This window comes from Tachysurus fulvidraco, chromosome 21 (assembly GCF_022655615.1).
Source record: "Tachysurus fulvidraco isolate hzauxx_2018 chromosome 21, HZAU_PFXX_2.0, whole genome shotgun sequence".
NCBI lineage: Eukaryota > Metazoa > Chordata > Actinopteri > Siluriformes > Bagridae > Tachysurus > Tachysurus fulvidraco.
The window spans coordinates 6,471,509-6,490,800 of record NC_062538.1 but is presented as its reverse complement, the minus strand read 5'-3'; the positions used below and the strand labels follow the sequence as shown (position 1 = coordinate 6,490,800).

Genomic DNA, 19,292 nt, shown 5'->3' with positions numbered 1-19,292 from the left:
GAGTCTATAATACCAGCACTTTGTAACAATCAATACCATTTCTGCCACCAGTTTCTCTATAACATGACAAGCGGAGTCAGTGAACATCAATATAACGTAAGTGACAACAGGCACTAACTTGTCTTGCAGATGTTCCACAACAATATATGAATGATTACTTTAATAAATAACAAAACTCCGTTATCAGCATTATCAACTTCAGGTTAGTAACAAAATCTGTTTATCATCAGGCCATCAATCAAAACTGCCCGTCATTGATTATTTTTCTAACATGACTCTATGTTTGTTGCTTACTTATAACTGAACAACAAAAGCTACGTTTATTTTTCATTAAGCCTAGTCATTTGTACAGGAATAATCCTGTCAATTTTACTTTAATTTGGATTTGCTGTTAGCTAACACACAGCTGCTAGTCTACATACTGTACATATCAGTCACATCAAAAAAGTTTTTTTTACTGCTATAAAGTTGATAGTGTATTAATTTACCTATCCTTAGAGATGTGGAGGCCTCGCTGCCCAGTTTAGCTCAGGGTTATTACTGAAGCAGTCGAAACAGGGAACTGGGGCAGAAAACACACTGTGCTGCCAGGGCAACAGTTTTAAAAACAGTACTCCAAAGAAAATTACAAGGTGTTATAAAGTGAATAACACAACAATGAAATGCAACTTTATCTGGTTGGAGTAAAGCAGGCAGAGGGTTTTTAATTTGAGGGGAAGTAATGACAGGACAATTCATGAAAAATGAAGAAACACTACACTTTTACAAACTAAATGTATATAGGTGGAAATCAGCAACATTATAAAGATATATATATATAAAAAAAAAATAATCTTGATAAGCATGTCAGAGGGACTGCAGTGATTTTCATTGTGATTGAAGGTGTACAGTCTCAAGTGCAGTAATCCAAGACCAACACATAGAGAAGCCAAGAAAACAAAGCTGTAACACACTCCGCTTTGATATAAAAACATATGTAATTGATCAGAAGGTACATAAATGAACCATGGAATGTTGAACAAGAACGGTGCGTGGTCCCAATTTCGCTCCTCACGTCTGCCTTGCTACATTTTGAACACATTTTATGCATCATTCTGAATTATGTGGCAAATGAGGCTTACTGGATGCTTATGTTCATTACTCGGGCGAAGACAGAGACTCCAGGGACTCGGCTACTTGTTACAGAATTTTCCTAAATGTGAATTAACATGACATCTGGCACTTCAAGAAAAAAATCATTCATGCATTGAGAGATACTCGTGCAGATACACTATTCAAGTCATTATAGCTGGGCCTCTATATGATTTAACACTAAGAATTTTTTTTAAAGTAATTAAAGCCTGGACAGCAAAACAATTAAGTACTGTTTTTTTGTTGTTGTTTTTTAACTGGATTCAGTGTTGTCTTTAAGAGCACCTGAGTAAGCGTGCTAGGCAAGTATGAGCACAGAGATGAGGCAGTCTTCTGAGCGGAGGAGGCGCCTTAGTCTTACTGTAGCATCTGAGAATAGAAGTAGGAGGAAAAACCATAATGACATGACACCGGCAGGAGGACATGTTCTCATGACAGTAACAGCAACAAATAAATAAAGAAATACTGCTTAAGTATTAAGCAACCTAATGTCAGACTGACTGACACTGACTAAGCAAAGGTTTACTTACTTTGTGAAATAAGACATTCATCAAAACACCCCACAGATCACATGGTATTAGTTTGAGTTTCAAGCAATTAAAATAATTAAGTTAATGCAGATTTGGCGATTGTGGTGCTGTAAATGAGTTACAAGTTAAAATATTAAAGCCAAGCATAACCCATTAGTTCATTGAAAGTAAATAAAAACTTACCTGATGCGACAGACATGCAATCAAGACATGCAACACAACTTGCAAATTAATAAGCAGAAAAACAAACCCAAAACCCTAGTTGCTTTACTAGCCACCATTGACCGATATGAGTGACAAGCAGAAATAATTAGCAAAGCAAAATGGAGAACAGAAATTACAGCACCTGCTGTCAGTATGAGTGATGAGTATGTGTTTCTTTACAATAGGATTAGAACAGAATTTAGATCCATGCAGACACTGGGTCTCCCCAACAATAATTTTACAACAGTATGATTATCAAAGTGAAGAAAACCCCCAAAAACTTACTTCATTCATACCTAAAATAGAAGAGAGAATAAACAAGGTAAGAGGAAATGACTCAGTAAATAATTTATACTTTCAGTAAATCTTCGCTCAACAGAACTCACTATTTTGTTATACTTTATTTACAGACAAACGTCACAGGCACAGGTTGATTAACACAGGAAGAAAACATAAATATAGTCATTCTGAGGAAAATGACTCGACTTTGGCAGGACAACTTTTACAAAGTTGGCAAATACTTTTGTCCTCTATGAAGCGATGTTTGACTCGTAACAATAGCGTAACCTTTACATAATTTAACAGCTGTCGTCTGATACCACATCACGATGAGTACATTTGTTGGGAGAAAAAAAAAAATCCCATAATGCTCTCTGACCAAGACACATACAAAACACTTTCACCTTTTCAGTGCAGAATTACGCGTTTGATCTATAACTGCAATACTTGTGATTCTAATATTTTAGATGCGAGTACCACGTGTCACACATACAAAACGTAACGGATTTCAATTTCTAAGTGTCCTCTATAGTAAAAGTAAGCACTTCTGAAATTCTACTGGAACGCACTCTCCATTCTCCTAGTACTGACCAGAACATCTGCCTGAGAGGACAAAGACATGAGCCAACCATCTTTAGTGCTACAGCATTCAGGTATGATCATGTGTCACTCACTCACTCACACACACACACTCTAAGAAGTACATTTTATAGATGTGAATCAAATACACTGTGTGTGTAAAGAGCAACTCTCAGACATTTACAAAACATAATCTGGCCAATAGATTCTAGTTTTGCATTGTTTTACGATGCATCTGGCTTTACTTGGTGCAAAAACCAACGTTACTCTGCACTGTTTTGCAGATGAGAGGGAATTGAAGTTGAGAACAAGAGAAAGAAGAACCCGCCCCGAGTCCCGCTTTTGTAAAGCCCTACTGCCGTACTTTTCCAGGGACGTAGTTGCGATCGATGCTCTCCTCCTGCAGGAACATGTGAAGACAGCGCTCGTTCTGAGCCAAGGGATGACCAGCAATTCTGAAAAGGACAAAAGGGAAATACACATTTTGGCCAAATGGCAACCTGTTTTTGGAATTTGATATTGAATAGATATGTTATCTCTTAAACCCAGTTTTTAACTTATTACTTGGATGAAGTCACATTAAAAAGACAAGACTTATGATGAAATCTCACAGACTAATACAAAACACTTCATCTGATCGTGCTGAGCTTCACCGAGAAAACTAACAATGCTAAATGTTTTATAAGCTACTTTAAGACACTTAATGAAATTGCAATAAATCTAATTTTAATCTACTGATTAAAGCAGATGAAATATATGCACAGATTCTGCATGCACTGAGGCACATTGAAGTGTACACAAAACTCACTTTCACAATATTTTTTAAGCTTTCATTGAGCAATGTGCCGCTTGAAATAGAGATGAAAACAGAACACACCATGCAAAGTTCAGGACTTGGGTGTAAACACTGAAAAAAAGCTCTTCTAGTATCAGCACATAGTTCTGAATAGACTGAAAAGTACCTTTTTTTTTAAACTTTTAGCTATAATTAAATTATATTAAGGGCTATATATTGTTGTTGAACATGAAAAATGCTCATTGAAGTATGCCTAACATTTTTTTAACTATCTTAATTAGCATTAAGAACACACAGAGACTACAATATTCGCCACAAAATACAATCCACAATATTGAGAGAACTATTTTTCAAACTTAAATCTTGTTTGTTATGAATCTTTTCAAGATGGTGGTTGTGTGTCATCTCGAAAACTAACCTGTTGATGAACTGTTCAAGTCCGACTCTCCTTTCTTCAATGAATGACTCCTCAAATATTCCCTCGTCTCCACGGAAAGGGAGCTGTCTCTTCAGTGCTTTCCCAGGCAGAGGAGGCACAACAATCTACAAAAGAGTGACACGTGTGTTTCAACTCAAATCAAACCGCAGGTGGGGGGGAGTGGGGGGAAGGGGAGGAAACAGGTGGTGAAACAAAACCAAACCACACATCAGCAACTATATGTAACTGAGCGTGACAACTAATTTTTGCCACTACCATCTTTCTTTTATTCAAAACACAGTGGACACCCCATTAAGTGAAAAACGTGCCAAATCAAAGATGCGGACCAGATGATCGTCTGTGAGGACCCCAAACAGCCCAGACAATACCACAACCACAAGGACACCCTGAGCCATACAATCTTCAAGTTCCTTTCCAGTGTGAGCGCTTCCTTTACAAAATTGCTAGTAGCAGACAATTTGTCTTGATGTCCTACAACTACCTTAATCTAAGGCTTCAAGATCAATCCCTGTGGATATGCATTTGTGGTGCAAAACCTTATTTTAACCAAATGCCTCACCAATAGAGGAGTAAAATCCAGGTTTAATGATTACGGTTTTCATTCTTCGACATACACACCACATTGTATTCAAGTGACTTAAATTCCACGACCATTAGCTGCATCTGCTTTAGTACTTCCAAATTAAAGACAGCGGCATCGCAAAATTTTGCAAACAACATTTTTTGTGCCATGACTTGCATTTTTGTATCTTTATGAACTTACCTTACTGTCTCTTTCCAGCTCATTTTTCAGCCACTCAAAGTCGCTGTACCTTCTTCGTACACAAGAATCTTTCAACTTGAAAATGGGAAGGTTGGTCTGTTTACAGAAAACACACAATATTTGCAAGTTATCACTTGCTTCAAAGCCTGTTTTTCTCTCTCTCAAGATTGACTATGTATCTCAAAATGATATGTTGGCTTTGCTAATCCTTTCTAAAAGTCCACTCGACTTTCAACGTTTCAAACAGTAAAAACAAACGAATTATAACTGACTTGCTGTTAGAAAATAAGATACACGGTTGGGTTTCTGTTTATAGAGTACTGTAAGTCCATGTTTAGTTGCTGGTAAGCTGGACCATCTGAAAATGGAGGGGTGTGTTACAGACAGCAAAACAATCTTTTTTTGGTAGTGAAACACTTCATATGATTCATATATTTTTACAAGTCAACTTAGGGAAAAACAAATAATTGACGCCTTTAACCAATACTGTGGAGTGACATTACAAATTACTTCAAAGATGAATAAGTCACCAAAACTGGTGAAATGTTTAAAAAGCTCATGTGTGTCCTTGACCACACAGCTTGTAAATTATAAATCAGTTAAGTCTCTAACCTAGTAAACCAGACTGAATGCACTCAATGATAGAGACTTAAGACGGATATGGGCGTCTGCCAAATAGTGTAAATATAAATAAATATATGAACAATCTGTATTTTGTTGGTAAAGCTTTGTGCATCTGATCCAGTGCATTTCACAATGACGCGTTTAAGCTTTGGTGAGAAAATGAAAGTCTTTAGCAGGATGAACACAAACTTTGCCTAAAGGAGTAAAGAAATCAATCAGTCCAGACTATTTCTATCAAGATAAAACAGTCATTAAAACATGTCATTACTGCTCATTGTTAGATATAGTTTTCATACCCACAAATAAGTATATAAAGCTGCTCCTAATCACGTATTCCATGTTATTATTTATATGGTTGTTGTTTTTTATTATTTAAAGTACTTAACTAAGCTTTTTCTGTATTTTTTAGTATAAAACACGTTTACGACTTTCTTCTTTTCCAGTATAAACGTGAATAGACCATGTGGAACCGACAGTGTACTAATAATTGTAAGCTTTTACGCATTTTATGTTGTGTTTTTTGTTTTCTAGCTTCATGGTCGTCGCTGTTTTGCAGTCACGAGCCTTCCAGCTTAATTAATCAGAATCGGGTTATGGCGCTAAAGCTAAGCTAACGCTAAGTCTGTCAGGACGCAACAGCGCATAGCTAGGTGCTAAGCTAAAGGAAGAAATGAAGCAAAGAAAAACACTGGACCGCGTTACACCGAAATCAACACCTGAAACCGAATTAAACGACAACGGTTTGAATTTCGATAGCGTTATAAATATTTCGCGTCGTCTAGGCAACAATTAACCCTGTAGCTACATAGCTAGCTATAGCAATTTAGGCCGAACCGCATTCCAGACTGCGAGCTATGCTAACTAACTTGCTTCCGTTAACCAGGAACACAATCAGGCTTCAGATCCAGAACGTACCCGCATCCGGACTTCGTAAGTGGTGAACCGATTCCGTCCAACTCCGATAGTTTGAGGATCGTAGACGTCAATTTCCAGAAAATTACTCGGAGGTCCGTAAGCGTCCGTCAGGTCCTGCGGTTTGGAGTTTAACCGGCGAGTATCGGCCACAGTGGCTTCAGACGTCATTATTACTGGCTAACTAGCTACTTCTGGATGTAGTCTAGATCACGCACAGTAAACGTCTCTTTACTAAGACATTAAATCAGCAAAAAACAAACACACCGAGACGCCCTTAGATGAAGCCTTCGCAATTTTTGTGCAGCTCAGCAACACCACAGGAAATCCCTCCGAACGTGTAGGTTTTTTTTTTTTTTGCTAGAAATCGAACGTTGGATCGACCCAGATCCGTATGATAGCCAATCAGAGATCTGCTTGCACAATCACTCACATGCCAGGAACCAATCGAATACTCGATCACGTCGGATCGGGCGGGATTTAAGCCTATCATGTTCATAGACGAGATATTTCAAGAATTTGAGATGGAAAACCAAATGTTTGGAAGTCAACAAGCACAAAATGTATTTTATAACGCATGTCATAGCGTTTATGGGACAAGATAATACTGTATATATAGGATATATACTGTTTTTTCAAAGCATTTAAATTCTGTAAAATGTAAATTTATGGTAATTATAATGCTTTAATGTTCAGTTTGTTTAGAAGAATATCAACCTGCTCTTTAGGAGCAAAAGAAATGTGGCCTATCAAACACTAATAAAACAAATAAACAAACATAAATGTGTTGATATACATTTATGTAAGCTGGTTTTTTTGGTTTTGAAAACTATGTGATTCTTTTCGTATAGTCACTATATGAAAAGTACTATAATATCCCATAGTAATACAAGTGCACATGCCTCATGCACAATTATTACAAAAGACTGCATGCCATCATTGATGCTAAAGGGGGCAATACACACTATGAAGAACTAAAAGGTGTGCAAACTTTTGAACAAGGATTATTTCCTTATTTTCTAATTATGCTTTTTTGTTGATTGTGCCGTTCTTTAATGCCTTACATATCAAATTGAGTCCTACAAGAAATAAAATAAATTTGTTTCGCCTTTCCACTCATATTTTCTTTACAAATACGGTACACGTTTTGCAAATTCTTCCAAAGTATGCAAACCTTTGAGAACAACTGTATGTTGTATGTAATGAGCTTCACATTAAGCATTACTGCAGTGGATACGAGCTCAGATAATGATGGTAATCATCATTTATTATACTTTACAATCATACTGTAAGATTTACATGATACAATGTTCCAGGGACAAGGTAGTAATGTGACACTCAACTGTGACATCATGTCTTTCCTTATCACACTTTATCAAATATTAGGAAAGCTTTATTGCAGGGTAAAATAGTTCTCTGGAATGTAGCAATAAACACAAAAAGCTAAATGAAGTTTAAAGAATACATTGACAATGAACAAAAATAAATCAATTAAAATGATACAATAATGAAACAACAGCAAGTTGATTGCATTTATCAAATAGTTGTATTTTTATATTTGGCTGTAAGTATGAGAAGACATGATCACACAATAATATAGCAGTAATAATAAGCAGTAATAATGCATTCACTAACAGGAAGTAATATCTCCCAAGAGTTTCATATGTGAAGGCAAAAATACTGGGGAAATAAAAAAAATAATAAAAAACACACAAGTTTCCCTAGTAATTCAAGTTTCATTTTCGCAGTTGCTTCCATAAAATATTTGAAAAACAGAACAGGAAATGTTTTAGAAACCAAATTTCAACTTCTAATAATATTAAGTAACAGTATCGAATAATATGTTCATGTACAATCAAAATCGGATGAAGAAAAATGAAATGAATAGGAAATAAAGTGTTTGACAGTCCGGAAGAGGAAAAGTAAAATGAAAGCCATCCATCCGTCTTTGTTATCAAGTACACTGAGACATCAAAATGATTATCACTTAAAAAAAGCAGCTTTACTTGAAGGTCTGTGAATTTTTCTCGATGAATGATTATGTGTTTATGTTTTTAATATTTTTTGTATCAATCTCATATTGTGGATTACGCAGCTCTGACAGTAGTCCAGTGATCTAAATCACATGGTTTATACGAACGCTCTCATTCAAACAAGTTATTGTTTCTGTCTAATCAGACCGGGACTTTAATTTAAAAACTGTTAGATGTAGTTGTTGATATGATAAGTTTCTTTAAGATGTTCATTTAGAATTCATGGAAGTAGTTTCCAGTGTAAGCGAGTATTTGTAACAATAACAAAGCTGTAAAACTTAAGTGTAAAGCTGTAAATGAAAGTTTTTACAACACAGGAAACGAGGGAGAACATTGTGGTTTCTTGGCAACTTCAGACATGGTTTTATTACCTTTAAAAGATTGGAACAGAGTGGAGGGTGAGGGAACATCTGTAAGTAACAGACAGCTTTACTGTAAGTAAGTGGCGTTCCAATTAAATCTAATATTATTATTATTATTATATATTACATGTAACTATTAACGGACAAAAAGTATGAAGTGTCGTTCTTTAATAAATATAAAATTTATCAGTGTTGTCAAATTGCTTTTGTATAAAAACCTTTCGGAAATGATGCCGATAAATGATAAATAATCAGCTTCGACTAGATAGCAGTAACCTTGCTTCACACCACACCATTGTTGATTATTTTCCTCTAACAGCATGCCAATGTATAGATATAATAAAGACTGTTTGTTTTTGACACGCCATTCACACTTGACTGACGCACGATGGAATGAAAACAGCCAACACATCTACCGTGCCTCATTAAGCTGTCTGGCTACAGTCAGAATCTCTTTGGCTCCTTTACTCAGCAGCAGATTGGCGAGGTCCATGCCGAGCTTCTCAGCTGCATCCTGTGCCGCTCCTGACACCTTCATTGCTGTGATTCCCACACGCTGCATTCTCTCATCAACCTTCTCTTGCTCCTAAACCAGGCAGTGATAGCCACATAAACATGATGTGTGAGTTCACTTGAAAAACTCCCCGTTCTTTATGCAAATTGTACATAATTGCTGTTCAGCATGAACTGTTTTAAGTATATTATGAGATAAAAAATGTAATCTATTTTCTGTATAATACAATCAAAGATTTTAACATCTAATACAATTTAATGTTTTTACTTTAGACTATTTTTATTTATACGACATTTAATTGCTACATTTAGCTAATAATAATAATAATAATAATAATAATAATAATAATAATAATAACAACAATAAATTAATTAATAAATTAAAAAAAGATCAGAACGGCTAATCAGTCTGCAGGATTTTATTTGCGATTCTTTGTAAAGCTTTATTTGGAGTTTTTTGTGCTTGTTTTGTGGAAAACTACTTAAATTGATGAAAGAGCAAGCACAACGTTCTTCTTTTAAACTCCTATCAGTGAAGACACATACGTAATTACTTTCTATGATAGCTGTACTCATGTTCAACGCACACAAATGAACTCTTTTCATTGAGTTCTATCAGATACCTGAGCACTAGATTAGCTGTTCTGCAGTTTATCATTATTCGTACATAAGTGTAATCTTCTGTGTATAATAATAATAATAATAATAATAATAATAATAATAATAATAATAATAATAATAATAATAATAATAATAATAATAATAATAATAATAATAATAATAATAATAATAAGGAAACTGTAGTAATTGGAATAATAACCTGATCCTCAGACTCAATGCTGGTCTGCATGGTCTCCTTTAGGCTGTCCGAGCCATCTAAACTGTACACTGCTCCTGTCAGATACAACTGCAAAAATATGAACACAAACACAAGATAATCGCTTTCATATGTATACAATGAGAAAATATCTGAATTCATGGAAGGAGTCTCCAGTGAGTATTTGTATTTGTGTAGTTTTACGACACAGGAAAAGAGAGAGAACATTGTGGTTTCTTGGCTTCACCGTTAATAGAGAGGAACACTGAGGAGGTCGAGGGAACATCTTTTTATAACGGCTTCACTGTAAGTGAGTGGCGTTCCACTTAAATGTATTATTATTACATATTAAATGAAACTATTAATGGATAAAAAATGATAAATTATACATTTTTGACTTTGTAAGGACAATTGCCTAGTCTCCATGAAATGAAAATGGTTTCGTTAACAAAGTTAAGATTAGAGTTAGATTTAGGTGTAATGTGTGTGTGTGTGTGTGTGTGTGTGTGTGTGTGTGTGTGTGTGTGTGTGTTCTTCTACCTGAGAATCCTTAATTTCTGTGTGAACAGCAACCGGAACACTGCATCCTCCTTCCTGTAATGTGAATCAACACATTTCACAAGGCAACCATAAAAGAGCAAAGAAGCAAAAAGTGTGTGTGTGTGTATGTGCGTGTGTGTGAGATAATGACTGAGAGAATGCAGACAGGATACAGGCACCAGGAGACAGCAGTAATCTTACCAGGCGCTTGAGGAAAGCTCTCTCAGAGATACAGCGCAGCACCGTGTCCCGATCATGAAGCACTGACACCATCTCCAGGATGTCTTCATCACAAGTCCTCACCTCCACAGCCAGAGCTCCCTAAAACACACACATTCTGTATATACTAGAATTGACATGTTACTGGACATGAGCCAAGTCAATGCTCTATCTAGAAAACAGTACTTTACTGAATGATTAACATCACAAACAGACCCACCTGTCCAACTGCATACATGCAATCAACCGGACCGAGGATCTACAACAGCATTGATAACACACAGGTAAGTAAGAACACTGACGGAACACTAAATCCTGTTTAATTTGTATTGTGCTTTTTAAACAACAGCCATTGTTACAGAAAAGCTTTGCAGAAATCTGGATTTAGGTTTAGCTTATACATTAGCTTGTATGTTAATAAACATGAAATCTGATAGCAATGGTCAGCAAAGAACAGCACAGGTATGTTAAAAAACTTAAAGTATGAATTTATTTAATTTTGCCATTAAAACTGATATTTCTATTTGTTTAGAAAGGATGCGAAACACACGATTTGAGACATGAGCAAAGATACATAATCGTTTACGTGTTTCAAATGTTGTCTCACTGGAAGAAGGAGTTCGACCAGATTCATCTCATTAAAGACGGGGTGTACGATGTTTGAAAAATGCTTCAGAAAACTTGCCAACACAGAATGCTCAGAAAGCTTCGGGCCGACTAACAAAACAAACGTGTAGCCAATTAGCATAAAGGGACGTGTCTTGTCAAAATGCGGAGGAGAGAATGTTCAGTGTGTATGTCTGACATTAGCAGAAAACGATTGAAACACTGACATGGCGGATACCTGCCGTTACCTTTTCCTCAGGTTCTATGTGTTCAACGTCGTCTTCCTCGTGAAACGGAGCTAAACCTTTCGCGGTACAACACACAGTACTACAAAAACACATTTGACCTGTATTACCATAGTATTACTCATTGAGTTCATTTATTGATAAAAATATCCCCTCGTCCAGCTGCCCCAGCAGGTTTCGCCTTAATAGTTGCCTAGGTTGCATATGTATGTGTGGGGCGGAGCTATCAATACAAGGGTGACCCCCCATTTGGGTTAGGGGCGTGTTTGTTTAGGTGATTTCAAATGTCAACATTGGCTTTGAAACATCGTACACCCCTTTAAATAAATGGCATTAAATAAGGTGCACAGATAAGAGGAAACTCTGATCTTTGTGAAGAGAGAAACACAGAGATACCTGGCTGATTCTTTTTTCCCAGCCCATCCTCTTCAGTCCTGCTGCAGCCAGAATAATAGCAGCGAAGTCACAGTTCTCGTCTAGCTTCTTCAGGCGTGTGTTGAGATTACCTCTCTATGACGGCTCGCTAAGGAGCGTTCTGATTTATACATACACTCAAGCAAGCATTCAGCTGAATGGAAATAAAGCATTAGAAAGATACAATGTCCTTAAACTCCAGGTGAGGAAACCGCTTCTTCAGCTGCGCGGCCCGGCGAAGGGAACTCGTGCCTATGATACTAAAAAAAGGAATATTCAAGCCTTCGACATGAATTCCACAAATCAAAACACAGAGAATAGATGATGTAGGAATAACCAATGCAGGAAACTGGTGTAACTGGTGTAACTAAGACCTGTCATACCTCTTGTTTGGTAGCGAATCAAGACATTTTCCAGCATTTTTGGGATGCAAAACTACAGCATCGGACGGGTTTTCTCGCCTTCGGAGGAAAGTAACATTATATTAAAACAGGCTGTCAATCATTGATATGTGCATTTCTATATTAATTATGTATGGCAGTCTGAGAAAACTCCTCACACCGTCAAAGCAAAATGGAAATCCAAATAGTTTTAGTATCGACTTTAGTATAAATCTTTATAACACAATTTGTATTCAGATTAAAAAGGTACTGTACATAGCAGATGCTTTATGTTTAAGAGTTAAATAGGGATGTGGTAGCGCAGTGGTTAAGGTGCCGGACTACTGATCAGAAGGTCATGAGTTCATGCTGGGCCCCTGAACAAGGCCCTTAAACCTCAGTTACTCAGTTGTATAAATTGAAATAAAAATGTAAGTCACTCTCAATAAGGTTGTCTGCTAAATGCCAGATATTTAGTTTTGGTTTCTTAACTTATTATTATTATTAACAAACTCAATTTTGATGTGGCTCCTTACAAATGCAATCCTTGAATACAACAAGGTTAAGGCAGGATTAAAAAGTAACCATAAAAAAACATTCCGAAACATTCATTCATTCATTCATTTTCTACCGCTTATCCGTACTTCTCGTGTCATGGGGAGCCTGAGCCTATCTCAGGCGTCTTTGGGCATCAAGGCAGGATACACCCTGGACAGAGTGCCAACCCATCTCAGGGCACACACACTCTCATTCACTCACACACTCACACACTAAGGACAATTTTTCCAGAGATGCAAATTAACCCACAATGTATGTCTCTCGACCGGGGGAGGAAACCAGAGTACCCGGAGGAAACCCCCGAGGCACGGGGAGAACATGCAAACTCCACACACACACAAGGCGGAGGCGGGAATCGAACCCCTAACCCTGGAGGTGTGAGGCGAACGTGTTAACCACTAAGCCACCGTGCCCCACATTCCGAAACATTTAAGTAAAATATATTTTCTTTCTTTCTTTTTTTTTCAGAATTCACAGAATTCATTTCATGCCACAGCAGTATTTTGACATTTAAAAAAATAATATTAAAAAATAAAAATCATCAGGTTTGCGGCTGGCTAATCCTACAATAGATAATATAAATGAACAAAGCCACCAGCTGTCTGACCATCTGTTTCTGCTCAAACTAACTTTGCTTCATGAAAGGAACCACAGGCCAAGGAACATCTAAAAGCCTTTAAAAGGCAGTACTTGTGTTTTTTTTTTCAGTACAGAGGACCCACTTACTTGAGCACGGCTCCTATAGTAAAACCAAGTGGAAGACTCGTGGGCAAGTCTTTCAAAGAGTGGACGACCAGGTCAACCCTGTGAAGACAAAAAGATAAAAAAAAATATGTCTCGGTACACATCGAACACCTGGTTATGTACAGAAGACTCAGCAGATCAAAGATCCACTTACTCTTTTCTTTCCAAAGCGTTCTCTAACTCCTTGGTGAAGAGACTCTTTTCACCGATCTGTGACAGAGAAAAGAAGCTGTGAGATGATGTACTGATATACTTGAGCTGCTTTCTCCACTTATCAGGTCTTATTTATTACTTCATTTAAGGTTGATGCTGTTTGACTGTTTTGCCTGCTGAATCGAACACCAGTTTAGACTCTGCGTTAAAACCTCCCCAGGGTTTCAGAGCATTTTTGAACACTTTGAGAATAGGAAGTGAGTGAAAGACAAACAGAGAGAAAGACATAAAATCCAGATGTTGATTTTATTACATGCAGGGAGAAGTAGTTCAAAATCTTGCTTCTTTAATATCAAGCAGTCCTGAAAAAATCTAGAAGAATCCGTCGAAAGAGAAGAGACTTACCTTAGATAGAGCCGTATCAAGTATTTTGTCGCCTATCGTCGACATGGCCACTGTAACAGACGTGCAGAATGTCACTAAAACGCGGCCAATCCAGAGCATAAGATTTAAATACAGCCGACTGCATTATTCTCACATGCGGTCGTTAAAGTCGGTACTGTTTCACGCTTGCGATGATCTCTTACCGATTTCGAAGTGCACGTCAGGGTGCAAGTCTGTAAGCTTCTCTGCCACGCTGTCTGTCTGAATACGAGCGAGCTTACGTACAAAACACAATGATATCAGAGATTGTTGTTTGTGTACATGTTAGGCATCATCACAGCATCATTAAAAAAAAAAAATCAGTGGATTTATTCCTCAAGGTGCAAAATGGACAGAAATTCGTATACGTTCGACGGCCACTTTAATAGGAACACCTGCTCACTTCCTACAATTATCCGGTCAGAGAATGATTTGATAGCAGCACAATTTTGTCTGTAGCAAGCACCAAATCTGGACAGTAGAAGATGATCATCAAATGGTCAGGTTTAGCAGACTTGTGCCCAATGTTGCCTCAGTTCTTGGCTTACAGACGTTGAACCCCGTGTGCTTTTCTCAAGCCAATGTGTCTGACATGCTGTTAGTTCTGAGATACTTTTCTGCTCAACATGTTATCAACATGCTGCTATTTCATGTTCTCGAAGCTGTCCGGTCAGCTCTAAACAGTCCGTTCATAGTCCTCTCAACAACAAGGCCATCTTTTCCAGCCTCAGAATTCAGAGCGTCTGCTCGTCGTGATTTATTATTCAAACTTGTGTGAAAATGCACCAACCAACCTGGCACCAACAGTTATGTTTGATGTGAAGCTATGGACTTGTATCTGCATGATTTTTACACACTGATCTCGTGCCACATAATTGGCTGACTGGGTAATTGCAGGAATGAGTTGTATAGGATTTCCTAATAAGTAGGCAGTGAGTTTGATATATTAAACAACACGGCGACTAGAACAAATATTTAGTTGCTTTTATGCTTCTTTATGATGCTGGTACTGGGCTCCTTCATGCTCAAATGTATTACACAGAGCTCAATGAGTTGACTAAATTACTGTCTCTCTCTAAATGTGGAAGGATGGAAGAAAGGATGCAGCTCACTTACCTGGCTTTTCCTGGTCCCGATGCGGATGACCCTGCTGGCTTTGCCATCTCCATCCTGCGAAAAATTAAAAAAATTAAAATTTTAAATTATATATTGCAACTCTACAGTGGTGTTTAAAGGCTCATGAAAATAGACACTCTGTGCTTAAAGAATTTTCCATAAGTGTTTGTATTTCTGTTATTCCCTAGCTTCCTAGGGGAATATTTTCATATAAAGGATCCAAAAAATAATCATTTTTCCGCCAAATGTTTCTATCCTCAAAGTAAATGATGACATAAAACTTGTCTGCTATCTTAAATGCCCCAAAATGTTTTTTTTCCAGAAGCATTTGACGGTGTTATCTTTAACCACTCAAATTCCCAATCGAGGGAAAAAAACGAACATCTCCCGCTTAAAGCCGTCATTGTCCTGACTCGTTTTATATCAGACTTGCAGTCAGAAAATCATTTATTTGTTTATATCCTATAATTCAATTTCCATTCTATTGGCGGAATTAAACATGTCAGTGTACTGAAAAAAGGGTTAAATGATCCTTCTGCCATGGTCTGATATAATGTACTGATACTGGGTGAATTTGGGTGATTGTTCAGACAAAGAAGAGTAAAATGTGATGGAGGTTACAAGGTGATATTATCAGGGTGGAGCTCTGTGTGTGTGTGTGTTGTGGACCTCCACCCTGGGCCCTGGCTCCTGGCCTTGGTGATTAGGCCGCCTGTTGACTGCGTCCGTTACAACTGCACTGATAATCTTTCACATCTGTACACATCAGCTGTCTCGCTCAGAAAGCCCTGACATTCACACCAAACGACTATTACAGACTAACAGATTAGTACATTTTTGTACAACAGAAACTACGACTGGTGTTATAACGAGGCAATGATTTAAATCTCAAGTTTACATTAATGTGCTTGTTCTAATGGCTTAATATTTATATACTAACAGCTCACTGACAGGGAAAGACAGCAGTGTGCATGAGTGAGGTCAAGAAGATGACCTCAAAAATAATGAAACGAAATCTTTCGACTTTAACAAAAAAATACTACAACGGGAGGTAAACAGTAGTAAACAAACAAAATATTTTTATTAAAAAAAATGTACAAAAAATTTTATTATTTTGTAAAATTATATTATTATAAAATACATCTTTTTTATATAATATTTTTAGTACAATATTTCTTATGTATAGTAGAAGAAGTAAGCTGATAAGAGCGAATACAACACTTCTGGAGTCTTTGACTGTTGCGCTTTGTTTTATTTCCCCCAAAACAGGAGCCTTCATCAAGCTTTTTGGGTCCTTTTACATTATATATCACTTTCTATCTTTACTGCCATACAAACATTTTTTCTGTAACATTATTTGATGGAAAAATAATGTTTGGAAATCCAGAATGTTTTTATACTGACTCTATGAAGCAGATTTCATGAAATAAAAACCCATAAAAACAATTTGTACTAAAAATGAGTAGTACAAATGAGATGGACATAAAATGGACATAAGTGACAACTCAAACGTTTTACACAATATGACGGTGGTAGAAAACGTACTCAGATACACCACACTATAAAAAAACTCCACTACAATTAAATGTCCTGAAAGTATCTAAGTTTTATCAGCCAAATGGAACTAAAGGGCCAAAAGTAAACTTTAAAATAATACACATTTTAAAGATGAGCATTTTTCATTAACGTCAGACAAATGAAGCAGAATAAAAGGTGATATGGTGGAGTGAAGTTATAAAGCTGCAGAAATTGGAAATACACAAGTACCATGAATAAATGTACATGCAGCGCTGGTCAGGATGTGATCTTACTGACACTATTATCTACTTTAGAATGTTAAGAGTCACTAGGATTTTTGTCGGAGAAGCAAAATATCTAATCACTTAACCAAGGAAACCCAATTTGTATGTCATTACTAGGCTTCATATTTATTTATTTATATTTATTTACTCCCCCCACTCTCTCTCTTTCTCTCCCTCTCTCTCTTTCTGTCTTTCTCTCTCTGTGTGTCTCTCTTTCTCTCTCTCTGTGTATGTCTTTCTCTCTCTCTCTTTCTTCCCCTCTCTCTTTCCCTCTCTCTCTTGGTCTCTCTCCCTCTCTCTTTCTCTGTGTATGTCTCTCTCTCTGCGTGTGTATCTCTCTCTCTCTCTCTCTCTCTCTCTCTCTGTGTGTGTCTGTCTCTCTCTCTCTCTCTCTCTCTCTCTCTCTCTCTCTCTCTCTCTCTGTGTGTCTCTCTCTCTCTCTCTCTCTCTCTCTCTCTCTCTCTCTCTCTCTGTGTCATTCATTCATTCGCCATTAATAAATAAGTTTCATCTACTTTCATTCCTAAATAAATCTGAATTATTGCAGCCTTTAAACACTTCATGCGTTTTGAAGATAAAATTAAAAAATGTTACCTGAGACTTTTTTTCTGTTGTTTTGGCATCAGACATCTTTAAATTCCAGCTTTAAATGTCACCAACAGTCTATAAGTGTTAAAGTGAGGACTCTTAACACAGGTCAACGTCCTGATGGTGATTCTTCTTCTTCTGTTAGTTTACAGAGCACATATTCTTGTTTACTGCCCCCTAGTGTACACTGGTCGGTAAAACACATAACGGTACACGTTCAAGAAAACACGCGTGGAAAAGACACGCTGGAATGAGTAATCCTTTCAAAATAAAGGTCCAAATTTCAGAATAAAGGTCTAGACAGGCTTGCCAGTCCATAACTTAACTCCAGTCCATAATTCAAAATGTTTGCAAAAAAACAGTTTGTGTATATTACAATACAGCATCATACATTAAGTATAATGAAACAAATCAAATCAAGCTTGGAATAAAGGTTTGGGTATCAATGTGGGTCTGTGTGTAACAAAAAAATTTAAACTTTGAATATCATTCACAACTCCTTTAAATCCATTGCTTATAAAATTGCAAGAAATTCTTCCCTGCTCTATCACACCCATTAGAACCCAGGAACTTCTGCTGATTACATGATTCAGGTGGGTTTGGAGAAGTGAAATCACTAAAATATGCAAGACAGGATTTTCCCAGCTTGGGACCCTCAGGTCTAATATGAAATGCTTATGGAAAATATAAAATGTTAATTTTGAGGCTTTGTTTGTTTCATCAATGAAATGAAGCACTACCAAATAGTAACTCTTATTCAAGTTGATTTCATTAAAATAGTTGATGCTCTTTCTAATGAATTATGTAGGTGTTGGGCTAGCAATCAGAAGGTTGCGAGTTTAATCCCATGTCCACCACACTGCCCCTTTTGGGCCCCTGAGCAAGGCCCTTAACCCTCAGTTGTAAAAAAATGAGATAACGTCAGTTGTTTTGGCTAAATGTGTCTACCAAATACTGTAAACGTCTCTCTAAAATGAATTTGTGTTTTGTTTAGATCTCAAAATAGGTTATTTAGGTTTGTGTATTTCTACACTCTGCAACTAAATAGTGAATTAAAAACTTGTTTAAAATCCCCATATGCACAGCTATACAAACCAAAATTGCCTGTATAACAGTGTCAACATGTTTTACAGCCTGTAATTAGTGTTGATTGACAAAACCAGCCCAATAGCAATCCAATTTTAAACTCTGAAAACAATCCAATCCAAACCTCATGATCTATCCCACTTAAATGCTGTATTTTAGCACCAAACAATGCCTACATTAGTTGCATTTACAAAGCATCATTTGTATAATTCGGATGCAGGACTAGAGTCTAACCCTGAGTCACTAGACCCAAACCCAAACAAATAACAAATTCACACAACAACAACAACAACAACAACAACAACCACAACAACCATATATAACATTTAAACTACTGGATATTTGTACCACCAAAATTTTCTAGAAACATAATCTGAGCACAGTTTTGTTGAAAATTTTGTGATTTTGATGATCTTTATGTGCATTGAAAAATGTG

General features: G+C 36.8%; 2 protein-coding genes across 3 annotated transcripts; both read right to left on the bottom strand.

Annotated features, from left to right (window-relative positions):
- Positions 1-678: 678 nt before the first annotated feature.
- Positions 679-6,621, bottom strand: snx12 (sorting nexin 12). Of its 2 annotated transcripts, XM_027156651.2 has the most exons (6): positions 6,261-6,621; positions 4,722-4,817; positions 3,938-4,062; positions 3,088-3,178; positions 2,151-2,161; positions 679-1,500 (listed from the first exon to the last, which is right to left on the bottom strand). In XM_027156651.2, the coding sequence occupies exons 1-5, from the start codon at positions 6,426-6,428 to the stop codon at positions 2,156-2,158; spliced, it is 486 nt and encodes a 161-aa protein (XP_027012452.1). In that variant the 5' UTR covers positions 6,429-6,621; the 3' UTR covers positions 679-1,500; positions 2,151-2,155. The 2 variants fall into 2 exon arrangements, with proteins under 2 accessions (XP_027012452.1, XP_027012443.1); XM_027156642.2 differs by lacking the exon at positions 2,151-2,161.
- Positions 6,622-7,498: 877 nt separating this feature from the next.
- Positions 7,499-17,939, bottom strand: hmbsb (hydroxymethylbilane synthase, b). The gene is made up of 14 exons (XM_027147856.2): positions 17,777-17,939; positions 15,381-15,434; positions 14,429-14,501; positions 14,247-14,296; positions 13,843-13,898; positions 13,671-13,748; positions 12,390-12,467; positions 12,191-12,266; positions 11,989-12,102; positions 10,962-11,000; positions 10,724-10,843; positions 10,523-10,576; positions 9,986-10,072; positions 7,499-9,238 (listed from the first exon to the last, which is right to left on the bottom strand). Exons 1-14 carry the CDS (start codon positions 17,810-17,812, stop codon positions 9,065-9,067), a joined length of 1,089 nt encoding a protein of 362 aa, XP_027003657.1. The 5' UTR covers positions 17,813-17,939; the 3' UTR covers positions 7,499-9,064.
- Between the last annotated feature and the right edge of the window lie 1,353 nt (positions 17,940-19,292).